Genomic DNA, 27,495 nt, shown 5'->3' on the forward strand with positions numbered 1-27,495 from the left:
CGGTTTAGCTGTACATGAATGACGGACGATCTGTTGTCAAACGTTCCGAGGAGGAGTGTTTATACATGGAATTTTGCGGTTGAGTACCCGAAGTATCTGCGGGAACAAGCCCCACCCATACCAGGTGACCCGAGGAATAATCAGGACTGGTAGCAGTTTCCCTTGAATTACCAACCATGCTGTTATTCGTGGTCTATATGAGAACATTAATACTGAAAACAACATTGGCGATAGTTGCTACTGCCCTATGTGTTTTCGTGGCGCATTTCTTTAGTGTTAAAAGGGGGCAATGCTCAGACAAATTGCAACGGATTTGATTCGAGTTGCGCAATTGCCACATTTTTATATCTGTCAAATTTTATCATGTAGTTCAAACAAACTGTTAATGATAACCCAAAACTACAACGCAGTAGTGAATCTGTTGCACACAGGGCCAATCTCTTACACCACTACTCACGGTCATAACGAACTCAAAGGGAGCACTAATGTCTTGTTCGTTATAACCGTAGTTCGTTATAACCATATATACATCAAATGGCAGGGGCAAAAAAACCTACCTCGTTATATATCCGTCAGTTCGTTATGAGCATATATACAGCAAATGGCGGGTGGGGGCAGTTCGTTATATCCGTCAGTTCGTTATAAGCGTGTTCGTTATAAACGTAGTTTACTGCAGACTGACAAAGGTCCCCAGCTACAACGTCGAGACCTGGACTGAAAATGGGCAGGAGACCCTGTTGCCGTGTCGCTCTTCAATATCACGCCTAACTGGGACATGTCAACCGTGTAGTTACAGGCCTGTTTTGTGCATGGACAGCTCGACCTGATATACGGGCTTTCCCGATGTCAAGCTGAGACATCAACCCTGTTATTCTATTTCAGATTTGTAATCTTATTACTTTTGTTGTTCTTACAGGTACATATATATACTAAACCGCAAAAGAAACGTTACCCCAAGTAACATTGCATGAAAAGTTGTCATTTAAATATCTGGGTAATTTTTGTCAAAGTTTCTAAAATTGAACATTACCTTGTCCGGAAAAATTAAATTTGATGATAAAAAAACAAAGCAGATTACAATAAAACCAATCGTCAAAGCGCATCACGGCAGCGGCCATGGTAACCCGATGCACGTGAGTTCCGTGCAAATTGAAATGCACAGGCGTTCCCCCCATTTCTTGCCCTATAAAAATCTACCCAGATCGGATAACATTCCTTCGTTACTGAATTGCTACCACATGCCAAGATTGACAAGAAGTCAGCGACACCAAGCCGTAGGACGATTGGAAGCTGGACAAACCGCCCAGTAAATAGCCAATGCATTTGAAGTCCACTAGAGATGACGGACCACGTAGACTCGTGGGGTGGTCCGAGCATCATGGTGTGGGGTGGAATTGGTCTTGCACAGAGGGTCGGCCCTGTGGTCTTCCAGAACATCCGTCAAGGGAGAGTCAATGGTGTCACAGCAGCTCGGTACATTGATCAAGTCTTGAGACCACACGCCATGCCTCATTTGGCACGTCGCCGCAACCACGAGTTTCAGCATGATAACGCCCATGCCCACACTGCGAGAGCAACAAGAGCCTTCCTCCAGCACAATAGCATCAGAACCATGCAGTGGCCTGCCCTCAGTCCCGATTTAAATCCCATTGAGCACCCGTGGGACGAGATTCAAAGACGGCTGAATGACGTCCGAACATGGCCAACAACTGCAGCTAAACTGCGTCAGGCGTTCCTCAGAGTGTGGGCTCAAGTGCCTATGGCCTTCATCAACCGTCTCGTCCATTACATGTATCGACGTTGCACGGCAGTCATCAATGCACATGGCGGACACACGAGATACTGACTTGTGATGCCATTTTCTCAGAGACTAGTGTTGTGTTTCACTTTAAGAACATTTGACACTTTAATTTCAACCTTGATGATCAGTTTCGTCAAGTTTCATCGTTTTAATATGTCTCAAAGTATGTTTACAGTGTTGAGACAAATAAGGTTTCTCCATGTGATGTCATATCAACACGTGGTCGCAAATAATGGAAGATTGGGTCATCCATTGTTCACGACATTACGGACGGTTTTTTTAAGGTGGCATCGTTCCAACAACTGACTGATCTGAAGTTTCAACTCGTGATCAGGAAACCAACATGTTTCTATATTTTCTTAAAGAGTATTTGAGTAAATATTTAACATATTATCGGCAATATTGCAACGACATTTAAAATATGGTCAACATAAAATAACCAACTTTGACTTACTACTTATACTTCCCTTGTGAAATACATGTTTACCATTAATTGTGACTAATTAATTTACTGAGTACATCTGTCTTTCTTTGAGTGAGTGAGTATGGTTTTACGCTGCTTTTAGCAATATTCCAGCAATATCACGGTGGGGTACACCAGAAATGGGCTTCACACATTGAACCCATGTGGGGAATTGAACCCGGGCCTTCGGCGTGACGAGCGAACGCTTTAAACACTAGGCTACCCCACCCCCTGTAATGCTTTGCAACTTTAGGATTATTCTTTGCATATAAACATCAAACATGCATTTTCAATAAGACGTACTTGTCATATAGGGCCTATTTATCATTCCCAACTGACTTTCGCGGGAGTTGACGCTTGTGCGAGATTTAAGAGAATAACCAACGTGCAACAATGGATATTGGTCTGACTTTTGTATTCCAATTTTTTTTGCAATAATGACTCTTGTATTGTGATACATACCAAAATATATTGCAAGCGTTCTTTCATCTGTAATGTGTTGTGAACTTGAATTAAATATACATACTCCGGACTTCCGCTACACATTTTTGTCAACTTAGTTGTCCGCCATTTTGTTGGATACTGCTACCATGGTCACAACGCATGCGTATTAGACAGATTATATATAGGAAGCTTCTCTGACCTGAGTGAATGAATGGCGCTAATCCTGAGCCTTCAGCGAGGGGGAGATAATCTGTGATTCCGAGATTCGAGTAGGTTATTCTATCTATTTCACACTAACATTGTAAGAGACGACATGAAAAAAGAAAACGCATGCAATGTCTTCCACACACAGAAATGTCCATTCGTCACCACTCGCCCCTTGTCGTAACCTGCAAGAAGATCGCTATTCGACTTGTCCCGGAATAACACGATTTGGTCACGAATGAGAAATGTCACCGGAAGCACCCTATTGTTCAGACCACTTAATGTAATTTGTGACGTCATGAACAATGGATGACATCATATCGCATTTTTCTCAACAATGAAGCATTCTGGACAACTGACCAATCAGCATTGAGAATCGCATATGTGGAAATATCGGAAAAAAATTGTTCGATCACTCTATCCCTTATGGCATGTTCCCGAGGCAAGGGAGTTAACTGACTTTAAAAGTCCAGAGGTAACTGGACTTTTATAGTCAATTAACTCTCTTGCCTCGGGAAGATGACCTTATTGACCTTTTTCACACTTCGCTACTTCCGGTTTGAAGGCGAGGCTTGGAGAGCAATGGAGAAGGCTGGATAGCACATGAAACACACGGAGATGTCAACAAGGCACGCAATCGGGGCAAACTGTGACACTTTAACCATCCAGTTACATTTATCGTAAGTATTGAACATTGTTCTTATTCTTATCATTGACAAACTATTCAACTGTTATCTGGTCTCCTTACCGATATAAATTTGAGTCTGGCCGTTCTGTTGTGATTTCATTTTAAAATATCCATGACCACCTGGTAACTCCCAGTGCAGTTTATGGTAGCTGAACAGACTTAATACAAATGCTACTGAGATCTTGTAAAGAATAATTCATTGTTTACACACCTTTAGGCCAAACTATTTATTGTGAGTTTAAATAACTTTGCGGGTTGTATTTGAAGTCGAAATATTGACCTTTTGACCATATCTAGATATATGTCAGAAACTAACTAAATTGATATGTTGATATAATGTATCAAATTGTAACCTACTGAGAATTTATAATCGTAACAAATCAGAATTTAGCATCAGTTGCGTATTTGATGTAAATTGTAATGGACTCAAATACATTCCAATAAAATATTAGACCTCTAGATCTACTTGTGCTGTCGATATTGTGAAAGTTGTTATTTTGATTCTCAATGTTGACAGATTAGATACCAAAAGGTGTAATATTTCAACTGAATTATTACATAAAAGGTGTTTAAATATTTGAAGTAAAGTACAGTTTGATCTGCAATTTTGTAAACAATATTTCTACCAAAATGATATTTACTGTACCAAATTAATTATGTCATGAAATGAACAAAAATCCATCTAATTAATGGCCAGTAAATGTTCAATCTACATGTGATCTTTATATAATTTACACAAACAGATAACTCTTTAACAGTTTGTATTCAAATATTTCAAATGCATAAATTGATATTGACATTACTATAAACTTAAAGTATAATCAGAATTATTTTTAATTGCAATGCGTATTACAGTCATAACTCATTCATTCTCTTTGGTTAATTGTGAAAGTCATCTGGCTTTATGTCCACAAACATGTTTTGAAACTTTAAAAACAAAATGATTTCTTTTGTGTAAGCAATTGCCATGTATTATTGATTATTAATCATATCAATTTATATGTAAGAATATAGTTGTGCTTTCTGTGTCATTTTGCAATAATTATATTGTTATGATGTAATATTTTACTATTGTTAACAATCTTTAAAACTTAAGTTTATTTCAATCAAGTCAAGTGGTGTGATAATTTTGATAATTTTTATAATTCAATCAAAACGAGTAGTATAAAAAAATATAAATACATGGAAGAAATTTGTTTTCCTTGTCAAATAACGATGATAGCGTTAATTTATCTCATCTTGTGATGTGACAAAGTTAATATTTTCAAGTCAAGAGATAAACATTATATTTGACAAAATAAATTGAAGTCTTATATTTTCTTTGTGATCTTCATGACCTTACCATAGTGTCAATGAGGCAGACTGACTGTAGGGATGACAAAACGTGATATTTCACCTGATTTTAATAAAAATCTTATTTATTTCACTCTAGCAAAAGTATGTTTTCAGCATGGTCAGACTAAACAAAGTATGTCATGATTAAATACATACCGGTAATACAAATATCAAAACGTGTTTCATTAAAACAAGAGTGAATTTCTGTGTGACATTGATATAAAGAGCTGTAGTACACTGTCATTAAATTGATGCATCTGTTGAGTTTACTGTTTACACAGAATATACTGTTTGAGTTTAAGACATATCAGATGAATTGATGCCTTCAAGATTGTTCTTAATTTGCATGTAATGTTACACACTGTGATTAATTTTCCTTAAACTTCTCTATTTCAGAAGAATGTTGTTTTCTAAATAAGCACTATTTTGAGAGAAGGTGAATATGCATTGTTTATAATTTTTTTTATTGAAGTAGAAATATTATTACAGTATTATTGAATTATTCATTTCAGGCCAGCGAGTCACCACAATGAAGTACTAGTAACCGGTGATGGATGTCTGGAAGAGCTTTCTGCTGACAGTAACACAATGGTTACAATGTGCGTCCTGTCAAAGGACGAGGAAGTGAAAAGCCATATTCATTCAATCAACAAATGTGGTTCCTGTCACATTTCTCTTAAATAGGACGAGGAACTGAAAAGCCTTATTAACTCACAAATCAACATGGCCAATATTTATCAGACACTAAAAAAGCACATTGTACCATTTGTATATAAGCAAGAAAATTATTTTCTCCTGGAATTTAATTAGGTGCTTTTGACTGACAAAGACACCCGGTCCATGTTAAGTTTTGAAAATATATATGGTGAGAAATAAAGACATGAAAATTTTGGTTTGTTTTTCTTTGTTAAATATAAGAAATCCAGATTGTTCCATCAACATATACCGATACATATATTTTATCTTGGCTTGATTACCAATTGAAGTTGATTCCTTTTTATCTTTTGTTATTTTAACCGTACTCATATCTGATCAAGACAAAATATTCAGGATAAATGTATTAGTAGCTTCCTTTTGATATACAATTACCTATCATCATACAGGATTAGGTGAGGGTGTTCAAGAAGTTGGTGGTTGTACGAGGGGTGTTCATTAAAGATTTCCCCTAAACCACTTAAGGTTATCATATTTGGTTGAAATTTCACATGTGTAATGATTATGTCTGAATTTGCAGCACAGAACTATTAATCTTACCACTTTTACAGGTGTTATGATCGAGTAGGGTGTGACAATGGAGCCAGTAGAATACAGAGCAGTGATTAGGTTTTTTATATTTGAAAGGTTGCACACCAAAAGAAACTTTCGATGAAATAAAAGCAACTTATGGGGAAGATGCCCCATCATATGACATGATCGGACATCATATGACGTGATCAAGTGTGGTCGGACATCTGTGGAAACAGCTGCCATTCCTGGTCGCCCCCATTCAGCCATTGATGAGGACACTATCCATCAAGTGGAGACCGCCATTTTGGCAAACCGACGTATAACTGTTCGCCAGTCAGCACAAGATGTCAAGATCAGTGTAGGGTCTGTGGAAAACATCATCCATGACAATTTGAACATGCATAAGGTGTCTGCACGATGGATTACCAGGCTGCTCACACCTTTCCAAAAGCAGGAACGAGTCAATTGCTCAAAGGATCTTTTGGACATGTGCCACAAAAAAATAGGCAAACTTTTTTGACAGACTTATCACACAGGATGAAACATGGGTCCATCACTATGATCCTGAGACTAAAGTTCAGTCGATGCAATGGAAGCATGTGGAGACACCACCCCCAAAGAAGGCACGTGTCCAACCCTCTGCAGGCAAGGTCATGCTCACGGTGTTTTGGGACCAGCACGGAGTAGTGATGATGGATTTCTTGGCAAAGGGTACCACAATTAGAGGAGCTTATTATGCTTCACTGCTGCGGAAATTGCGGGACGCTTTCAAGCTTAAGAGGCGTGGCATGCTGACCAAGGGTGTCCGTCTCCTGCAAGACAATGCTCCAGTACACAACTCTCATGTTGCCCTGACAGAAGCGCGGTCCTGTGGCTATAAAATCCTTCCACATCCTCCTTACTCTCCTGACCTTGCACCATCTGACTTCCACCTCTTTCCAACCATGAAGTCATTTTTGAAGGGAAAACGCTTCACAGATGATGAAACACTGATTTCTAAAAGTCAAGTCCTGGTTTGAGACGCAAAGTGAGGGCTTTTACAAGCGAGGTCTCCATAGTTGCATAAAACGATGGGAGAAGTGTGTAACTCTTGGTGGTTCCTATGTGGAGAAAGACTAATACCTATGCCAAGTTTCATTCCACTAGGTCCATGGGAAGTGGGTCAGGGGAAATCTTTAATGAACACCCCTCGTATCAATTCTTATATTTCTTCAATTTCATGCATTATTTATATTTATCAATTTTTTAGTTTCCTTTTCACTTATTTTAAACAGTTCACACATTATTACTTTTGTCGTGCATGGTGCAATCTCAATCGGCAATAATCAGTTAAGTAAGTGATGTTTGAAGAACATGTAAAGTATCATCTGTCATTGTACACACTAAATAGAGTTATCGCCCCTTCTGAATATTTATTTGGACACACGAATTATTTTGTGAACTAATTTCATTTACATCGTAATATGTTAAGAAGAAACTCATAGCAGAAAGAGTGTCTTTTGTGAACTGGACTCGTGGCAAAACGATAGTGTGTTGTGCATCAAACACCACTATGAAACGTGAAATAAACATGATCGACGATCTCGAGTTCGCCAATCCACGCATTGACTGAGCAAATTTGCAAAAGTACACTCACGTGTTTCATGTTATGCGGTTCATTTGCAATACAAAACTTCTGTCATTGAATGTACTGTCACATTGTACCTATATGCCGACGAGGTTATGATAAAACAATCTATTTCTGAAATACGTATCTCGAAATGCACCTTTCGATTCACATCCGGGATCCTGACAGCAAAATGCTAATTCCAATGTATTACAGGCATATTTTAGTTGGATCTCATGATTAAATGTGAAATATTTTCTGTATTAGATACAGAGGATACCATTTTTTGTTTGTTTGAAATGTCCATCAGAGAAATGCACAACATGCTGTCATTTCCCTATGAGCTGATGCGACTCACACTGCATGGAGCTATGCTCCCCAAGCCTCGTTTTCGATCCAAGATGGCGAAAGTGTGAAAAGGGTCATTAGGGAATATCAAGCGATATGTATCAAAAGATATCGCTACAATGACACTGCATCACACTGTCTGCATGCCATTGTGACGTCACCGTTACCATGACGTCAGGATCAAATGCCATCACTAATATCTCTGCCATGGAAGCTTGGCGTTTGGTTAGCTTTAGGTTTTATACCCAAGACATTGACTGGTTATTACTAAGTGCGTTGGATATATTTTCTCCTCAGGCATTCCTTTAGTTAATTTGACGCTTTATTTCCAACAAGCGCAGCCTATGTAGTCTCCAAAAGTTACGTGTAAGGTGTAAATATAAGTAATTCCATTAAAGAACCCTCGTGTATTCAGGAACCCCTAAGTCTTTAAATCTGAAAATGAGATGAGAATGGGATGCTAGAGCCGAGAAGGGGAGTGGGGCGGGGTGATTGCTATAAAGTATATGCCATAGGGTCTGTTAATGAGACAAGCAGTCTAGTTTTCAACTCGTTAACCCACCCACCATTATCGATATATCGATATAATACTTTACTTGATAGAACTGACAGAGCCTTCATCGACGCTCCCCTAGTCTCGAACTATGTGTACGACTACATATTATTGATGGTCCACCGGACTTCGAATTAACGAGATTTGAATGTTTTACAAAACATGAACACTTACGTTTCCTCAGGCTCCCCTATTGTGGTGTATTTCTCATTGGGTTTGAGGGCGCTGAAACAGAGGCAACAGTAAGATGCGTTACATGAAAACATGCTCACTGGTATTGATAATTCATAAACACAACAATGAAGCGTGTCCTCGTTGGGTTATTGCTGGCTTTATGCGCGGTGTAACGAAGACACCCAACATGCACACCCACTCCAACGTGGTACCTTGTTTCGATACTGCGAACATAACAGATCAGGACGATCAATTACTTGTGTTGTAGGTTGCAAGAAACCATGCCGATATAATATAACGTTTAATTTTTTGTCAAAAATTATATAACATGTTGATTAATTTCTGTATTTGACATGGGCTACATTTAAGACATTTTTGGAGGTACCCAGAAAATATTATTTTTGCACCAAAGATAAAGAATAATTGAGGAGGCAAAAAACATGTAAATGTGAATTTGACAGATGATGCTAACACCACAGTGCCATCCACGATGAGTCCAGTTGCATCAACATACAAATACAAATGATGTTATAGAATGGCCTCGTGAGGTGGGTGGATGGGGTGTGGTGGGTGGGTAATATTAATTAATTCAAGGTTATAGTCACAAGTATATGAAATGACTGTCTTTACTATGTTCATCTGCGAGAGTTAGGCAGTCTGTCTTCATTCGCTATACTGAGGGGGCCAACATTTAAGCCTATGATATACATTGTATCTATATCATACCATAGTAAAGGGTGTACACTTGACTGAAAGGGTGACTGTACACTTGACATAAGGACATAAATACGTCATTTTCTCAATTGCATTTAACACAAAGGGTGTACATAGATCGATTTCTTATGACACAACCACCAATTGCCATTAATAAGTAGAATATGATGATCCAAAGAACATATTATTATGTACTGACAGAGTTTTTATACCCCTTGTTTATTTAACAAACTGAAAAACACGATCTTTCGAAACTGCGAAGATTTTAGGGTAAGTGTGATATACTACTGAAGTCGGCGCACATCAAGGAAGTATCCAGCTATGGAGATAACACATTCTTTCATGAGATTAATTTATCATGCACCGAGTGTAATTTCCTTGATATATTTCATAACCTAAAAACATACTTTAAATATTTACAGCTCTTTGCCAGCGGCCTGTAAATAATCGAGTGTGGGACGGACAATCCAGTGATTGATATTGTGAGCAACGATCCACGACGTCGGTGTACGATGACGCGCAGTCAACCTAGTCACCGAGCCTGATCATTTACCCCCGATCCATTCGGTCGCCTCTAACGCCGCGATATAACTGAAATATTGTTATAAAGCGGCGTTAAACCCAACTCACTCACTCACTCACGGTCGCCTCTTGGGGCCGGTCATTGGACAATCTGTCGGGTAGAATAGGTCTTCAGCAACCCATACTTGCCGTAAAAGGCGACTATGGTTGTCGTACTAACGGGATCGGGTGGTTAGACTCGCTGACTTGGTTGATGCATGTCATCGTATCCCATGACATATTGAATGGATCGATGCTCATACTGTAAATCACTGGATTGTCTCGTTCAGACTCGATTATTTACAGACTGCCGTCATATAGCTGGAATATTGGTGAGTGCGGCGTTTAACAACAAACAAACAAGGTTTAATTCGTTTGTGCATTTGTTCATGGCTATTCATATATGTGTATAGGGAAACGCACTAATTAAAAACATGGCGTTGGCTCTGACTCTGCATGCATGTTGTATTGTGCATAGGGAATAGAACATATCCTGCCGAGCAAAAGAAAGTATTCACTTGAAAAGTGATGTGACTGGCCAAAAATACAAACGTTATCGAATGCTACTAGGCCCCAAACAATCCCCGAGACACCCCAAAGTCCAAAAACACAACCATGAAACCAGTATCAAAACATCACCATCGAATGACCATTTCGTGTTTGTTTCATTTTTAGTCCCATCAAACAGAGGCTGTGCAGAGTTGCGTCCCTTGAGCACACCAGAAACCTATGATTGTGGGTTCGAATCCCGGTTCGCCCCGATTATGTTTCTAGGTTTGTCAGCACCGTACCCGTGCTCGTGGGTTTCACCGAAGTGGTAAACGTCTGAGACCTGCACTTCGGGCTTTCCTCCCACATTAAGCTGATACGCCGTGATATAACTAGAATAATGTTAAAAGTGGCGTTAAACCCAACTCACTCACTCACGCACTATCAACTCACCTGCTATCGTCATCGACATCGGTGGATGTCGCCAGATTCGGTTCGATGTTTACTGATCCCTGCGTGTCCCTGAAACGACAGTTCACTGGTCACTATAGCAATATAACTGTAACTTAAGTCTCACAAAGAACTTCATAAGGCTCTCTGTACATACAGACACAACTCCAAGTGCATTATGAATGACACCGAGAAGCAGCTGTGCGTACGATCACTGTTTATATAGAGCTCCTCGACAGGCAGCCACCGGCATCAAATTACATTGTAATTGTGGTTATTAATTTTATAAGACGGAAGCACGGGCTAGCATGACTATACGCTTTTATTAACGTAAGAAATAGGTTAAAACATGTAGGTGCGTAGGGCTACTGACTGATATATGTAGCTCATTATGGTTAAAAATTTGCATATTCATAAGATTCTTTTATAGATATCTTATCATGATACGTCCTAACTTGCAATTTTACCATAGAAGACCGCGTGTACGAATAACGTATATCATCAGGGATCCGTTTCACAAAGCGATAGTAGCGTTAAGGTGATCGTAATTCCCATACTTTAACATAGACTTACGACTGCGATCGCTTTGAGGAGCGAGCCCTAGGTATATAAAAAAAACATGATTTATGACGTTCTTAACAAAAAAAACAAAAGACACTGTATGTTTCAGTTTTATATGTGTATGTGTTGCAGCCTTTCGTGTATAGATTTTGTCTTATAAAGACTTTGTTAGTGCGTCATCTCAGTCAAGTGACTCCCTGACTATGTTATCGTGTGTCACGTGATCAGATATACGTCACTGATATTTCGTCACGTTTTGCGTTGCTCTTAATCTGTCATAAAATATTTTAGTGAAAAATCCAACCTTCAATAGGGTAGGAAAAACGAGATCCGCTCCCTATTTACAAACCGTTAAACCATATATACTCACAAGCGTAAAGGATATCACGGTTATATATAGAAACTGGATCTGACAGGAATAAATTGAGAGTTAAAATGCAGGAGAACGAAATTGTTTTGTCCTTTGCTGGGTTTATTTTTAAGTCTATATTTTACCTCAAAGATGTTTTAAGTTACGCCTGTTTTACGCGGCAATATTACATTCGGGTTTGTTAAGGATACTTCTTATAGACTGTATATTTTGTATTCAGTGATACCACATAATCTGTACGTGGAAAAGGTGGATGGTTGTCTAGTGGTTAAAGCGTTAGCCCTTTACGTCGAAGACCTAGGTTCAATTCCAGACATGGATACAATGTGTGAAGTCCACTGGTGTCTCCACCGTGACAGCGCTGGCATATTGCTAAAAGCGGCGTCTCGCCCACTCACTCACTCATTCACTCCATAAACTGGGGACATTTAATACACTTCACTTGAAAACAAATACATTTGGCAGGATAATACTAATATTGCATCTACCTAAATCTAACAGGCGACTAACGGGATCGGGTGGTCAGTCTCGCTGGCTTGGTTGATGCATGTCATCGTTTACTAATTGCGTTGATCGTTGCTCATGAATTGTCTGGTCCAGGCTCGATTATTTACATATAGCTGGAATATTGCTGAGTGAGGTGTTGAACAACACACAGACAAAACAGCTAAGGGCGGGGTACCTTTAACAAATCAAAGGGCATATAAGCTTACATAATTAAGACAAAAACCAATAACCATATGAAAGCACCCATTAACTTATTGATCTTGTATTCCAGAGTAACTGGACGTCAGGTAGGCAACGCCCAGTTAATGGCACGTACGCGATGAACCAGGATACTAAACAATGTACCCCATGGGAAATATTGGGCAAGTGTGTTAAGCGCGTTTTGCAATTGTGAAATCTATTACCCCAGATGTGCACGGGTGATTTCAAACTCAAAACGACAAAGGACATCTATATACTTTGCACGTTGTCAACTCGGCAACATGTCAACACCGTGCATACCGTATGCATGCAGTGTCTCGTGCATGGTGCTATGTGTACACAGCTAACACATAATTTGTTAATCACAAGGTTGCTGAAATACTTGCATTCATATGAAAACCAAAATATGAAACCAATCGGTATAAGGGAGATAACTGCAGTCAGACTATTAGTTCAGCCCAATTTTACAACGAGATCTCTGCGTCTCCATTCCCAAATTTTAACATATACTTACGATCATAAGACATGATATATATTGACTGACTTATTAAATTTTCAAGTAAATATAATTAAATTCTCTATTTCCTAATAAAGATGAACGATTCTGAGAGAAAATCCCCAAATATCTCCCCAAATACTGTACATGTGTTTTTGGCATCAGAAATAAAAATAAACACAACATAACATGCTTATTTACTATCATTTTGAATCAACAACAATCGATGGTCTATGAATATACAGTAGCCGCTGCTTTGGAATCAAAAGACTACAATGTCATTGGTTGTGTTGTGTTCAATACTTTGCGGGTATCCACTAGGTAAACAGACCTGTGAAGTATTGACACGCACATTCTTTATCTAGCACGATAATTCAATACACGAAACTGTAGCGATTATGAATATATCCCATTTGTTTCCAACAAAGGGGAATTTCTTTGCTATTCACGAATAAGGAAGAGAATATATGGATGTCAACTTCTTTATTATGAGGAACACAACGTTTCGGAGTATATGCTTACTCCTTCATCAGATGAATGAATGCCATGAGGGAGAGAGCATATATATGTACAGGTAAGTACTTACTGCTTTGATCTATGTCGGGGTTGATTACCTAGCTGGCTTCATTTTGCCCTTTGCCTTGGTCCAGACAATCCTGTGACTGACATCATGAGCATCGATCTACCCATTGGGATACGGTTACATGCATCAACCAAGTCAGTGAGCCTGACCATTATCATATGAATTATTTTTATTGATCTCCCTCCGCCATTTATACATGGTTTTTTTCAGTTTGTAAATGAGAGATGAGGGGCTCGTAGCTCAAATCTTTGTTAATAGACTTCTGTTCTGTCTACTGTGCAAATTTAAAGATGAGAACTGAAACATTGATCAATGTACATATATATCATAATACTAAATATGAGATCCGAAACTTTATGGGGAAACTATTAATACTGACTTTACGTCTATAAGTATGAAATACTTTGAGGGACATTCTCTCGATCTCGCATTCTGGCACTTTTGGCATATTTGGCTTCTTCCAAAGGTCGCGATAGCGATATTGCGAGAATGTCCCTCACAGTGTTCCATACATAAGCGTGAGTCAGGTATCATGTGTAGATCTACAAGCAGATAGGCAATGCAATGGCACTCACAATGTTATTAGTTAAGTTAAGAACTATAAGCACTATTTGTAAACATGCTCCAGGACGATTAAACTCACTTTGTCGTGCATAATATCCACGGAAACAGTCGATCAACCCCAATTTGGAAATCGCGTGACATCACGTGCGAAATGGCAGACACGCGGGAAAGGTATTGTGTCTCAAACAGATGTGCTTTCCAGGTAAACTTTATAAATATTGTCTTGAGAATTGACCAAAATGTCCCCGTGAAAAAAAAAATTCATCTAATTTGTCAAGCCCTTCTTTGATAGAACTACAACTTGTGAATGTCACTTTATATTGGCTTAAGATCGTTGGGTCAAATTATGATAATTTATGTGGGTTTTTTTCAGAAAGTCGTTCTTTTCTGTGTTGATATATTAGACACGCTATAGGCCCAGGCCGACTCTATGTCTAAGAGTGTTATATCTAAGGTGGTGCGAAATCGGCTCCGCTGGAAGCGCTCGGTTAATCTAAAATTAGAACACATGTCTACATGACGCCGCCTCCCCCATTCGTCACCACTCGCCCCTCCCCGTTAACTGGTTTACGAAACATCGGAATGACACGAGTGGTGGCAAACGGTTCTGCTGATAAGACAACACAAAACAATCATTTCAAACCTGTGCGAACCAAGTGGCGGCAGTCGGGCGGGCAAGACAACGTTTGGTAGAGGCCTGATGTAAAAATAACCAGAAGAAACAAAGATGGAAATAAAATAAAACAAACAAAAGATAAACATAGAAAAGTAGACAAAGCAGTGAAAATAACTTTCTCTTATTAGAAGTCTATTCCATGATACATACATACATACATACATACATACATACATACATAAAATGTACATACATCAGATCTAATACCCCGTTCACATGCGCCTATATACATATGTGTGTATATGTGCATACTTGTGTAGAAATACATACGCAAGTATACTTGTCATGTGAACGCGTTTACTCATGTGTGTATATTTACATCAGGAGCAAATTTGCATCATGTCTGGAGCAGGTGCAAAGGGAAATGAAATTTGCACTGTGTGTATATGTTGCATTGTGAACGCTTATGTCAACGTAAGAGGATGATCTAATTAATATCTGTTCTTTTGCCATCACGAAACAAATATCCACAGTTGCCAACTATTATGATTAGAAAGCAACCTGTTTGGGGTTGAAAGTCGCGAATATGACGAATATGTGTGCCTACACAATTTACATACTTTATTTACATACCTAAGATGCTTTTCATGTGGGTGCATAGTAAATTTACATATACGCACGTGTGTATAGTTACACATGTGTAAAATTACTTTCGTTAGTAAATGTTGTGTATGTGAACGGGGTATTAGTTATCGCTCTAAGTTTTAATGAGATTTACAGTGCATGTGAACCCACGTCTTCCCGAGGCAAGGGAGGTAACTGACAATAAAAGTCCAGTTTCCACTCTTGCCGAACTTGGCTGGTATTATGGAGTTACAGTTTGGCTGGACTAACGAGTCTGTGCATAGTCCAATCAAAATCGCGTAACGAAATCGACATCCGGTTCCTAAACGGGAAGATGCAAAACAAGCTAAGTATATATGGACAATGTGGACGTGCGAATTTCAGTCGACTGCAGGATTTGCAAAGGATGTGCACCGTCAACCGGGCGTCAACAGATGTTTTATATTATATATATATATATATATATATATATATATATATATATATATATATATATATATATATATATGGATAATGTGGATTTCAACGTGCGAATTTCAGTCGACTGCAGGATTTGCAAAGGATGTGTACCGTCCACTGGGCGTGTTTTCCAAATCTTAATGTTTTTATTCAAGGTGCACGTCGCGAGGTCACACCCGTTCTATTACAATATAGATCTTGATAATCGATCATAAATTCTTGACTGGGCGCCGCCATTTTGTTTGAAGCCACTGATAGCCACTGGTGGCGCTACGATCGAGTATGGAAATTCCATCCAAGTTCGGCAAGGGTGGAAACTGGAGTTTTATAATTAGTAAACTCCCTTGCCCCGGGAAGATGGTGAAGCCAGTGGGGATTACTGGTTAGAATAAGTCCCAGTGACATGTGCTTGTCGTGTGGTCAGGATCGGTGACTAGGGGGATTGTGTGTGATCCAATTTCGAGGATGAGGGACGTTGCTTATTATATCGATCACTGGATTGTCTGGCCAAGACTCGATTATTTATAAGCAGCCATGACATAGATGGAGTTTTGCTGAGCGCAGCGTGAAACAAACAAAAGCACACACGCATTAATGTGAACCAGCGTTCCAGTGATTACCTAGGGACGTTTGTTTGGGGCTGACTAGTGACTGCATCGCTAGGTTTCAGTCTCGACGACCTGTGAAGGGCGATACAAAAATATGAAAAATAACGAAAGCCAAAGGAAAGACACGTGAAAACGAAACAGACATATAAAGAGAGAAAACTAATGACAACTACAGCCACGGGTAATTGAAACGATGAACAGTACAGATTCGTCACCACTCGCCCCTTTCCGTAACCTGCAAGAAGATCGGCTTGTCCCGGAATAACACGAGTTGGTCAGGAATGAGTACAGATTGTGTTGGGATATGCCATGACCACCCACTTACTATTGCTCAATCTTCTTTACACATTTCGAAAACCGCCCTTGACATATTCTACTCAAAAAAGTCATAGTATATCAACTCAAGTTAAATAAAAAAATCGGGCGTCATGATGGAATAACTACATGTAGTAATATGGAAAACGCCGGTGTTCTTAAACGTCTTTTGAGTAGTATTTATAACCTTGATGGTGACAATTCATTTTACGAATGGTTATTTTTATGTTTTATTCAAATATTGACAGGAGCTTGAATCGTAGGATACAGATCAGCTGAACGTTACCTTATCTGAATCTCACCACAAGAAACGGGACATCGGGAATTCAAACGACGAATTCAATAAAGGGAGATAACTCACTCATTGTCGTCCATCGTGTACAGCTCCCCCGATTCCGGTGCTGGATCGGGAGAGACGCTGTTCCTGCTCAATATAATCCGTTGAATAGGAGAACTAGAGGGGGCCCGGGACATCACACACGGCAAGCTGCAAACAAATGTTGGATTTTAACTCTGAATTAGAAATACAAGTTTGAAGCACAGTTAGTACAATTAACAAGGCACTATCCTTCATCACATGATGCTCATTACCAGTATCGATAGAGACGTTTGTAATTAGCGACCTGTGTGAACCAGTGGAATTAGGGTAATATTGAACTGCTGGGTTGATATAAATCTGGGCTCTTATACAGACCCTAGCAAAAGCAATTTCTTCAGTTTCTGAATATGAAGATTTTTTGATTTTTTTATTTATTTATTTATTTATTTTTTATTTTATTTTTTATTTATTTTTTTTTTTTTTTGGGGGGGGGGTCTCTTTCATTGTACAACGTCCATCTTAAGACAATTTAACCCAAAAGAGTCTCCAGAAACTGAATGATAGTCTTGTATGCATCAATAAATTTAAGTTAGTGGACATACACCATGGTAATGCTGTAAATCAATCTTGCTAGTTTTAAGTGCCCATTTGACTAATTATAATTCTTCTTAGTGATAACTTATTTAAGATTAGATACACCTCGAAACGTCTGGTTTTGCCACTCATCTGCAAGATTTTATGGTTGAATAATTAGAGACGTCATCGAGATGAGCTGGGACTATGCCGGCACACGGAGGGAGTCAGGTGGTCTGTTTATCTGTTCATTCGAGGGAACTGTGCAAGTGGACCACGCATTGTCTCTTGAACGGTTGGTTGGTTTGTTGTCTAACGCCGCACTCAGCAATATTCCAGTTATATGACGGCGGTCTGTAAATAATCGAGTCTGGACCAGACAATCCCCTGATTGACATCATGAGCATCGATCCACGCAATTGGGATACGATGACATGCATCAACCACGTCAGTGAGCCTGATCCTCGGGTCCCGTTAGTCGCCTCTTAGACAAGCATTGTCGTCTTTTACAGCAAGCATTGGTCGCTGAAGACCTATTCTATCCCAATCTTCACGGGATAAAACAACAAACAAACATCTTTGCGGTTTCCAAACGCGAAATCTGCCGAATCTATAACCATCGATTTACGCATTTAGTTTTCAAAATTGAATATGCACAACAAAACAAACATCTAACAACATATATTAGTATAGAATCGCTATTTGTGGTTCCCTAATACGGTGCATCTTTCCGTTTACAGTGGGTGTCATGACGACGTTCACGTGACCTAGAACAGTAATGTTGTATTTGCTGCGCTCCCGTGGTTGCTGATACAATGAGATGTATTTGAGGCTAAATAGTCCACAGACCTAGAATAATACTGATTTGTCTGGCATACTACACTACGTAAACATGAACTTCATGTTTACCTGGGCAACAGCGATCGATAGAACTGGAAACACGGGCACAATTCTGTCGAAGTTTCAAGCCATGTAAATCAATATATATTTTTCTATGTTAAATATCAACTGTTTTCACTACTTAAAATAGGAACCTGCACTGTGAATAAAAAAACAGAATCCAATATTAATACACATGGAATATAAATAAAAATATACGGAACTCCGCTGTAATTGAAAGAAGAAATTTCAAGTTTGATTAAGTGGATCGTTTTTTATATTCATATAATGTATATCGCTTCTTAAAAAATGCTGAGAATGAAAGTGCAAGACCAGGGCCCGTTCCTCATTGTTATAGCGCTAATGTCGCTTTTTGGGGGGCGGGGGTCACTCTGAGAAGCACAGCGAGGTTGCTGTACCACACAGCGAGGTTGCTGCCAGACTGTGACGGTACGGACGCAGTACCACAACAGCGAAGTTGCTGACAGATACTGCAGACTGTGGCGTTACGGAGGTAGTACGACACAGCGAGGTTGCTGCCAGACTGTGACGGTACGGACGCAGTACCACAACAGCGAGGTTGCTGACAGATACTGCAGACTGTGGCGTTACGGAGGTAGTACCACACAGCGAGGTTGCTGCCAGACTGTGACGCTACGGACGCAGTACCATACAGCGAGGTTGCTGACAGATACTGCAGACTGTGACGGTACGGACGCCGTACCACACAGCGAGGTTGCTGACAGACTGTGACGCTACGGACGCAGTACCATACAGCGAGGTTGCTGCCAGACTATGACGTTTCGGACGCCGTACCACACAGCGAGGTTGCTGCCAGACTGTGACGCTACGGACGCAGTACCATACAGCGAGGTTGCTGCCAGACTATGACGTTTCGGACGCTGTTCCACACAGCGAGGTTACTGACAGACTGTGACGTTACGGACGCAGTACCATACAGCGAGGTTGCTGCCAGACTGTGACGTTACGGACGCAGTACCATACAGCGAGGTTGCTGCCAGACTGTGACGTTACGGACGCAGTACCATACAGCGAGGTTACTGACAGACTGTGACGTTACGGACGAAGTACCACACAGCGAGGTTGTTGACAGACTGTGACGTTACGGACGAAGTACCACACAGCGAGGTTGCTGACAGATTTTAGGAACCGACCATTGTATATTCTGAGGGGATTCCAGAATGGGTTTTTTTAAAACAATCAGGCTAGGTATTTTTACTCAGAAATGACGAGGCAAACATAGTATACAACACATTATTTTTTCAGAAAAGCCGGCAAGTGCAGAGGACGATTTCTTATCAAACCTGAGTGTTAATACAAATTACCCCCACCCAACCCCAACATACCTCACCCCAACACACCCTACCCCCACCCCACCGCTCAAAATAAAAAAAAATACATTACATAAAAAATCCCATATAAATGAAAAAAATAATAGACAAATACATAAAACAAATTAAGAAAATGTCAAATGGTCGCCCGCTTCCAATGGATTGACAGAGCACTCGCTGTTTCACACTAAACCTTGTTACCTTGATTACATTCATGTTTTATCTAGTTAATGGTGTGTAGGAAACAACTATCAGATGAGGCAGAAAATACAGCTGAAACCCCATTAAGTCCTTTAATAACATGGGGTTGGGGCATCAGCGTTCACAGTGGTATTAATAAAACATAAGTGCTTTTATTATCAAAGCTCTTTGCGAAACGAGAACACTAAACAAGCACGACCGCCCACAAGGGATATCAACTAGTTAGGCTAAACTTGTTCTAACAGATTTCCTGATGACGGAAGTTGTGTGCAAAGGACAACAGAAACCACAAAACACTAATACATTAAAACGCTGGAATTGATGGCGAATCAGCACGTGTGCACGTTAATAATGTTTCGTTGCCTGGTTACATAATTAGGTGCAGAAAAGTACCAGTATGGTTGGAAAGGTGATAAAAATGGGCGGAATTGTTCATAATGCGCAACCGTTTGTCAGGTCAAGAGCATATTGTGCAAACTCGGAAACATAACCTCAAAACAGCTTGCACTAAACCACTTCCAAATTACTACGTGCGTTGTAGCACATCGGTGACATTATTACATTTGTTAATAACAAATCCACAATGGTGTCACATCCGTCAGATGCACGACGCAAGACCCGTGAAGAATAGGTCTTCAGCAACCCATGCTTGCCGTAAAAGGCGACTATGCTTGTCGAAAGAGGCAACTAAGGGGGTCGGTTGGTCAGGCTCGCTGACTTTGTTGATGCATGTCATCATATCCCAATTGCGTGGATCGATGCTCATGATGTCAATGACTGGATTGTCTGGTCCAGACTCGATTATTTACAGACCGACGTCATATAGGTGGAATATTGCTGAGTGCGGCGTTAAACAACAAACAGACAAAGCAACAAATGCACGACGGCATTATATCTGTATGCCACATCCATGGCATTATTTCGTCCATCCGTAAACCACATTCATGACATTATTTCTTCCGTATGTCACATCCATGACATTATTACGTCCGTATGTCACATCCATGACATTATTACGTCCGTATGTCACATCCATCACATTATTACATGCGTAAACCACATCCATCACATTATTACATCCGCATGCCAAATCCATTACATTATTACATCTCCCATTCCACATCCATGATATAAGTACACCCGTATACCACATCTATGACATTATTATATCTCCCATACCACATCCATGACATTACTGCATCCGTATACCACACCCAGGACGTTGTTACATCTGTCGTACCACATCCATGACATTATTACATCTTTATACCATATCCATGACATTATTACATCTCCCATACCACATCCACGATATCATTATATCCTATACCGCATCCAGGACATTATTACATCTCCCATACCATATCCACGATATTATCACATCCTATACCACATCCAGGACATTAATACATCTCCCGTACCACATCCACGATAATATTGCATCCCATACCACATCCACGACATTATTACATCCCATACCACATCCAGGACATTATTACATCTGTATACCACATCCAGGAAATTATTACATCCTATAGCACATCCACGACATTATTACATCCGTATACCACATCCATGACATTATCATATCTCCCATACCACATCCATGATATTATTACATGGGTATACCCCTTCCATGACATTATTACATCTCCCATACCACATCCACGACATTATTACATCCGTCATACCACATCCACGACATAATTGCATCCGTACACCCCACCCATGACATTATCATATCTCCCATACCACATTCAAGATATTATTACATCGGTATACCCCTTCCATGACATTATTACATCTCCCATACCACATCCACGACATTATTACATCCGTCATAGCACATCCACGACATTATTGCATCCGTATACCCCACCCATGACGTTATTACATCTGTATACCACATCCACAACACTGTTACATCTCCCATACCACATCCATGACATTATTACATCTGTCATACCACATCCATGACAATATTTCATCCGTTATACCACATCCACGACATTATTACATCCGTATACCACATCCACGATATTATTACATCTGTATACCACATCCACAACATTGTTACATCTCCCATACCACATCCATGACATTATTACATCCTTCATACCACATCCACGACACTATTACATCCGTATACCACATCCGCGACATTATTACATATACCAAACCACTTTCGTCACATTATTACATCCGTCATACCACATCCACGACACTATTACATCCGTAAACCACATCCACGACATTATTACGTCCGTCATACCACATCCATGACATTATTATATCATGGTATTATTGCATCCGTATACCACATCCACGACATTATTACATCCGTTATAAAACATCCACGACATTATTACGTCCGTCATACCACATCCATGACATTATTATATCATGGTATTATTACATCCGTATACCACATCCACGACATTATTACATCCGTATACCACATCCGCGACATTATTACATAGACCAAACCACATCCACGACAATATTACATCCGTCATACGACATCCATAACATTATTATAACATGGTATTATTGCATCCGTATACCACATCCACATTATTACATCCGTATACCACATCCACGACATTATTACATCCGTATACCACATCCACGACATTATTACATATACCAAACCACTTTCATCACATTATTCCATCCGTCATACCACATCCTCGACACTATTACATCCGTAAACCACATCCATGACATTATTCCATCCGTCATACCACATCCACGACATTATTACATCCGTCATACCACATCCATGACATTATTATAACATGGTATTATTGCATCCGTATACCACATCCACATTATTACATCCGTTATGCCACATCCACGACAGTATCACATCCGTTATACCACACCTACATTACTGTTACACCGTTATACCACAAAAATAACGTATTTACCATCATTATCCATCGTATTTTTCCAACTATACCGCGGCCTGTAGACTGAGACAGTGGTGGATAGTATGAACACACTTCGCCGTCAGGGTCCGATGACACACAACCAGCCAAAAGAAGACGGTGCCCTGTTAGGTGGGCTCCAAGCACTGGGTGTGCCGGGCACTTATTCTGCCCCGAAAGAAACAGCTGCAGATGAGGGGTGAAGAGGAGGACAACTATCAGCCTGGTGATGCTCACTATGATTCCCCAGAGACATGCGTAAAGATGTATCTTTCTGCTAGTTAACTCATGCCAACCAATCCCGATGAAGCTTGGATCTACCGTCCCAGTATATCAATAGCATGTAATAACCCCGACTTGTTACAGACCACTGTTACATCCTGCCTAATCAGTTCAGTATTGATCAGTGAATCTGTCTATATCCCAATCCAATTTGTTTCATGCATTATATTCCCAATTAAAACCAGATGTCGTATCACGGACCTAAACAAGCGTTATATAGGTCCGTGGTGTATAAAATATAGAAACTAAAAATCCTTGCCACCAAAGTTAGCTGTTCTCCATTTGTGTAATAATGTAAGCAAGACAGCACTTTTAAAGTTGTTCCACAATTTAATAATCTTTCACACAATTTTAAACATATGTTAATTAATGTTATGTCTGATCACACAGGTATCAGCGCAACAGGAGATCACAACTGCCCATCGTCAGGCCGACATCGCCGGACACAGTATCACCCACACGACCGCCACAGCTACACAAGGCTTGGCTGTGATTCTTGAAATCACCGTTTATTCATCACCGGCAACAAAGGATGGGACGAAGTGTCAGTTCGATGGATTTTTGCCTGAGTTCTCCCTGGACATTACATTGGTATCATTGCTGAATATGTGATCTGCTAATGAAACGGCTTCGTGGAACCTATAGCCCTCTCCACATGAAACAGAATGACGAAATATCGCAATGTGTCATTTACAAAGATAGCTGCATGTGTGCTTACAATGTGAAAACAAACCATTCCGCCGATAAGAATCACCTGACTATCGCTTCTCACCCGGATTTTTCATTACACTAAGTCATATTCCTTATCGGCGGAATGGCATGTTTTACGTTATAAGTATTAGCACACGTGCAGCTATCTTCATAATTGATCATCGGCATCACACAACACTACACTACATGGGTGAAACAAAGCTAGCGTAAAGAATCTACCACTTGGCCTGAGTTTGATGGTGTTAATGAAGATCACAGATTCAGACAAAGCCTTCACAGTGACCGGTGTGGCAGAGACCATATACCGATATGGTCTCTGGGTGTGGTAATGGGGCATAATCCTACAGAGATCCATGCAATCATTACTTGTGACTACTAAAAACGGGATATAGCATATATGACAAAATGAAATGTGTCTAAATACTATGATTATATTATATTCAACAAATGAAACATTAACGGGGGCGGTGGGTTAGGGTTGAGGTTGAAACGTTCGCTTGTCACGACTGAAGACCCGGGTTCGATTCCCCACATAAGTACAATGTGTAAAGTCCATTTCTGGTGTACCCAGCCGTGATGTTGCTGGAATATTGCGTAAAACCATACTCACTCATTCACTTAAACAGAAACGTGACAGGTTATAAACCGGGTAATACTACAGGATCATGTGGGTTGTATTAAAGGACGACCAGGAAATTCCCGGATGAACTATTTGACTGAATCATGTATGCTGCATAACAAACATGTCGGCTACAGAGTCGGGGTCAGGGTTTGAAGAAAGGCCTGGTGTGCATACTACTCCAGTCAGCAAGTGAACAAAAACATATGAACGGAATGAAACACAGGTTGGCCCAACCCTTGCACCCCCAACCCAAGCCCCAATCCCTCTTGCAATCATAATCCAAGCCCCAATCCCTCTTGCAGTCATAATCCAAGCCCCAATCCCTCTTGCAATCATAATCCAAGCCCCCATCCCTCTTGCAATCATAATCCAAGCCCCCATCTCTCTTGCAGTCATAATCCAAGCCCCAATCCCTCTTGCAATCATAATCCAAGCCCCCATCCCTCTTGCAGTCATAATCCAAGCCCCCATCCCTCTTGCAGTCATAATCCAAGCCCTCATCCCTCTTGCAGCCATAATCCAAGATCCCATCCCTCTTGCAGTCATAATCCAAACCCCCATCCTTCTTGCACCAACAATCCAAACCCCCATCCCTCCTGCACCCACAGTCCAACTCCCATCCTTTTTGCACCCACAGTCCAACTCCCATCCTTTTTGCACCCACAGTCCAAACTCCTATCCTCCTTGCACCCACAGTTTAAATTTCCAACCTTCTAACACCCACACTCCTAACTCCCACCCTTCTTGCACCCACAGTCCAAACTCCCATCCTTCTTGATCCCACAGTCCAACTCCCATCCTTTTTGATCCAACAGTCCAACTCCCATCCTTTTTGATCCAACAGTCCAACTCCCATCCTTTTTGATCCAACAGTCCAACTCCCATCCTTTTTGATCCAACAGTCCAACTCCCATCCTTCTTGCACCCCCAGTCCAAACTCCTATCCTCCTTGCACCCACAGTCTAAATTTCCAACCTTCTTGCACCACCCGTGAGTAATGAATGAAACATACCTACCATCATTCAAAATATATCACAAAGAGAGATCATGTTTTCTGCTTCCCGGAACGTCATATGTATTTGTGTGTATGCCTAAACTGTATGATATCCAACGAACTGCTATTGTGAAACTTCGGCAATATATTAGCCATACAGCGTTCAGTTAAATAACAAACAGGGGACATATATCTTCGCTATAACTCGTACACATCTAGCCACCATTATCGATTTTCACAATGCAACAGGGATGAGATTTTGTTTGGTTGTCGTTGGGGTTACACATCTGACTACGTTGCAACATACACACACACGGATAATGTATATTACACACCCTGGTTACGTCATAGAAGGTGCCACCAGAGGTGATAAATGATCTATAACTCACCACCATCTTGTAATATTGCCTGACCACTGACCACTCGGCGCGTGATGGAGTTGTACTGCATCTCTGTGATGTTAGTATCGATCCAAGGCTACAGTTTGCCCGCCTCGCATCACACGGAAAATTCCTTCATCAGCTAATCTATTCTGTATATACCGACAGGAGGTCTACGACTGTTTGGTATATACCTTTAAGAGTTATATTCAAATGATAAATATCGTACAGATAATATATAGAGTGACATATCTGTCTGAGTTATGCTTCTGATGATACTGCAACTGATTAGTGATATATGTAAATGGGCCACTCAATGTGATGTTCAATGCTAATCGATATACCCTGAATGGGTTATGGTTGAGAACCTCAAAGAGGAGGACAATGGGTAATGCCATACAAAAGCTGTATAAATTTCATGTTTTGTCCGTAGTTACAGATAGAGCTGTCACTTGGGATAAGGAATACCATTATCACAAGGTTAAGAATCTGACGTGTAGATTCTGCCTTGTTTCTAAATACGCCCCCCATGATTCTGTAAATGGTCACTGGAAGCCATTGAAAATTGTTCAGTGGAAGAAAGTGCTTGTTCACTGGGGCCGAGTAGTTAATATGGGCTAAATATGTTAATATTTAATAGGGGGTACACAACTATGATACCTGTATCAAATACATCACCGTCGAATAACCATTTCTTTTTTGTTCATTTTTAGCCACTATCACACATGTGTGTTTACATTTTTTGCCCGACTGTTTTTACAGTTGAATACCTTTGATACTGCATATGTTTTCATTACTTATCGATGTGCACTGGCTTGTGGTTGAGAGCGGGCGAAGTGTTAGTGGTTCAACGCCGCTTACCAGTATTTCCGTTATATCACACCGTGTCAGCTTGATGTTGGGGGAATGCCTGTGATGCAGGGTTTAGATATTTGCAACTAATCTCGAACCCATGACCACGTGTTGGTACTGACAAACCAAGAAACAAGGACAAAACAGGGATTCAAACAACGATCATAGGTTTCTGGCGCGGCGAAGGGACGTAATCCTGGACAGCAAACTGCGGCGTCTAAGACGACTGGGCCACCCGTGCCCACGATGAACTTTTACATCCTCATGTATTATAAATGGGTTTAGGTATAATTTCGTCTAATCTCATTTGGTGTTGTGTATAGTTAGAGGTAGACACGCTGCAGTGTATGTCGCGGGTATATAGACACGAGTTCTCCTGATCATGAAAAAGAGAAATATATCACAGGATTGGGTGAACGAGTGATGGACATGGATGTGG

General features: G+C 40.3%; 1 protein-coding gene across 3 annotated transcripts in view; it reads right to left on the minus strand.

The window, feature by feature from the left end:
- LOC139441783 (transient receptor potential cation channel subfamily A member 1 homolog) overlaps positions 1–27,495 on the minus strand; it is a 76,549-nt gene that overhangs the window by 48,688 nt on the left and 366 nt on the right. The window contains exons 1-5 of one of the 3 annotated variants that reach the window (XM_071222565.1): positions 26,214–26,272; positions 17,323–17,448; positions 14,983–15,036; positions 11,061–11,129; positions 8,844–8,894 (exon numbers count right to left, since the gene is read on the minus strand). In XM_071222565.1, the coding sequence (XP_071078666.1) occupies positions 8,844–8,894; positions 11,061–11,129; positions 14,983–15,036; positions 17,323–17,435 (287 nt within the window). In that variant the 5' untranslated portion in view covers positions 17,436–17,448; positions 26,214–26,272. Of the gene's footprint in view, positions 1–8,843; positions 8,895–11,060; positions 11,130–14,982; positions 15,037–17,322; positions 17,449–26,213; positions 26,273–27,495 lie in introns of those variants that run through there. The other 2 variants (XM_071222564.1, XM_071222566.1) reach the window with 2 other exon arrangements.

This window comes from Haliotis cracherodii, unplaced genomic scaffold (assembly GCF_022045235.1).
Source record: "Haliotis cracherodii isolate W230 unplaced genomic scaffold, xgHalCrac1.p SCAF_44, whole genome shotgun sequence".
Taxonomy (NCBI): domain Eukaryota; kingdom Metazoa; phylum Mollusca; class Gastropoda; order Lepetellida; family Haliotidae; genus Haliotis; species Haliotis cracherodii.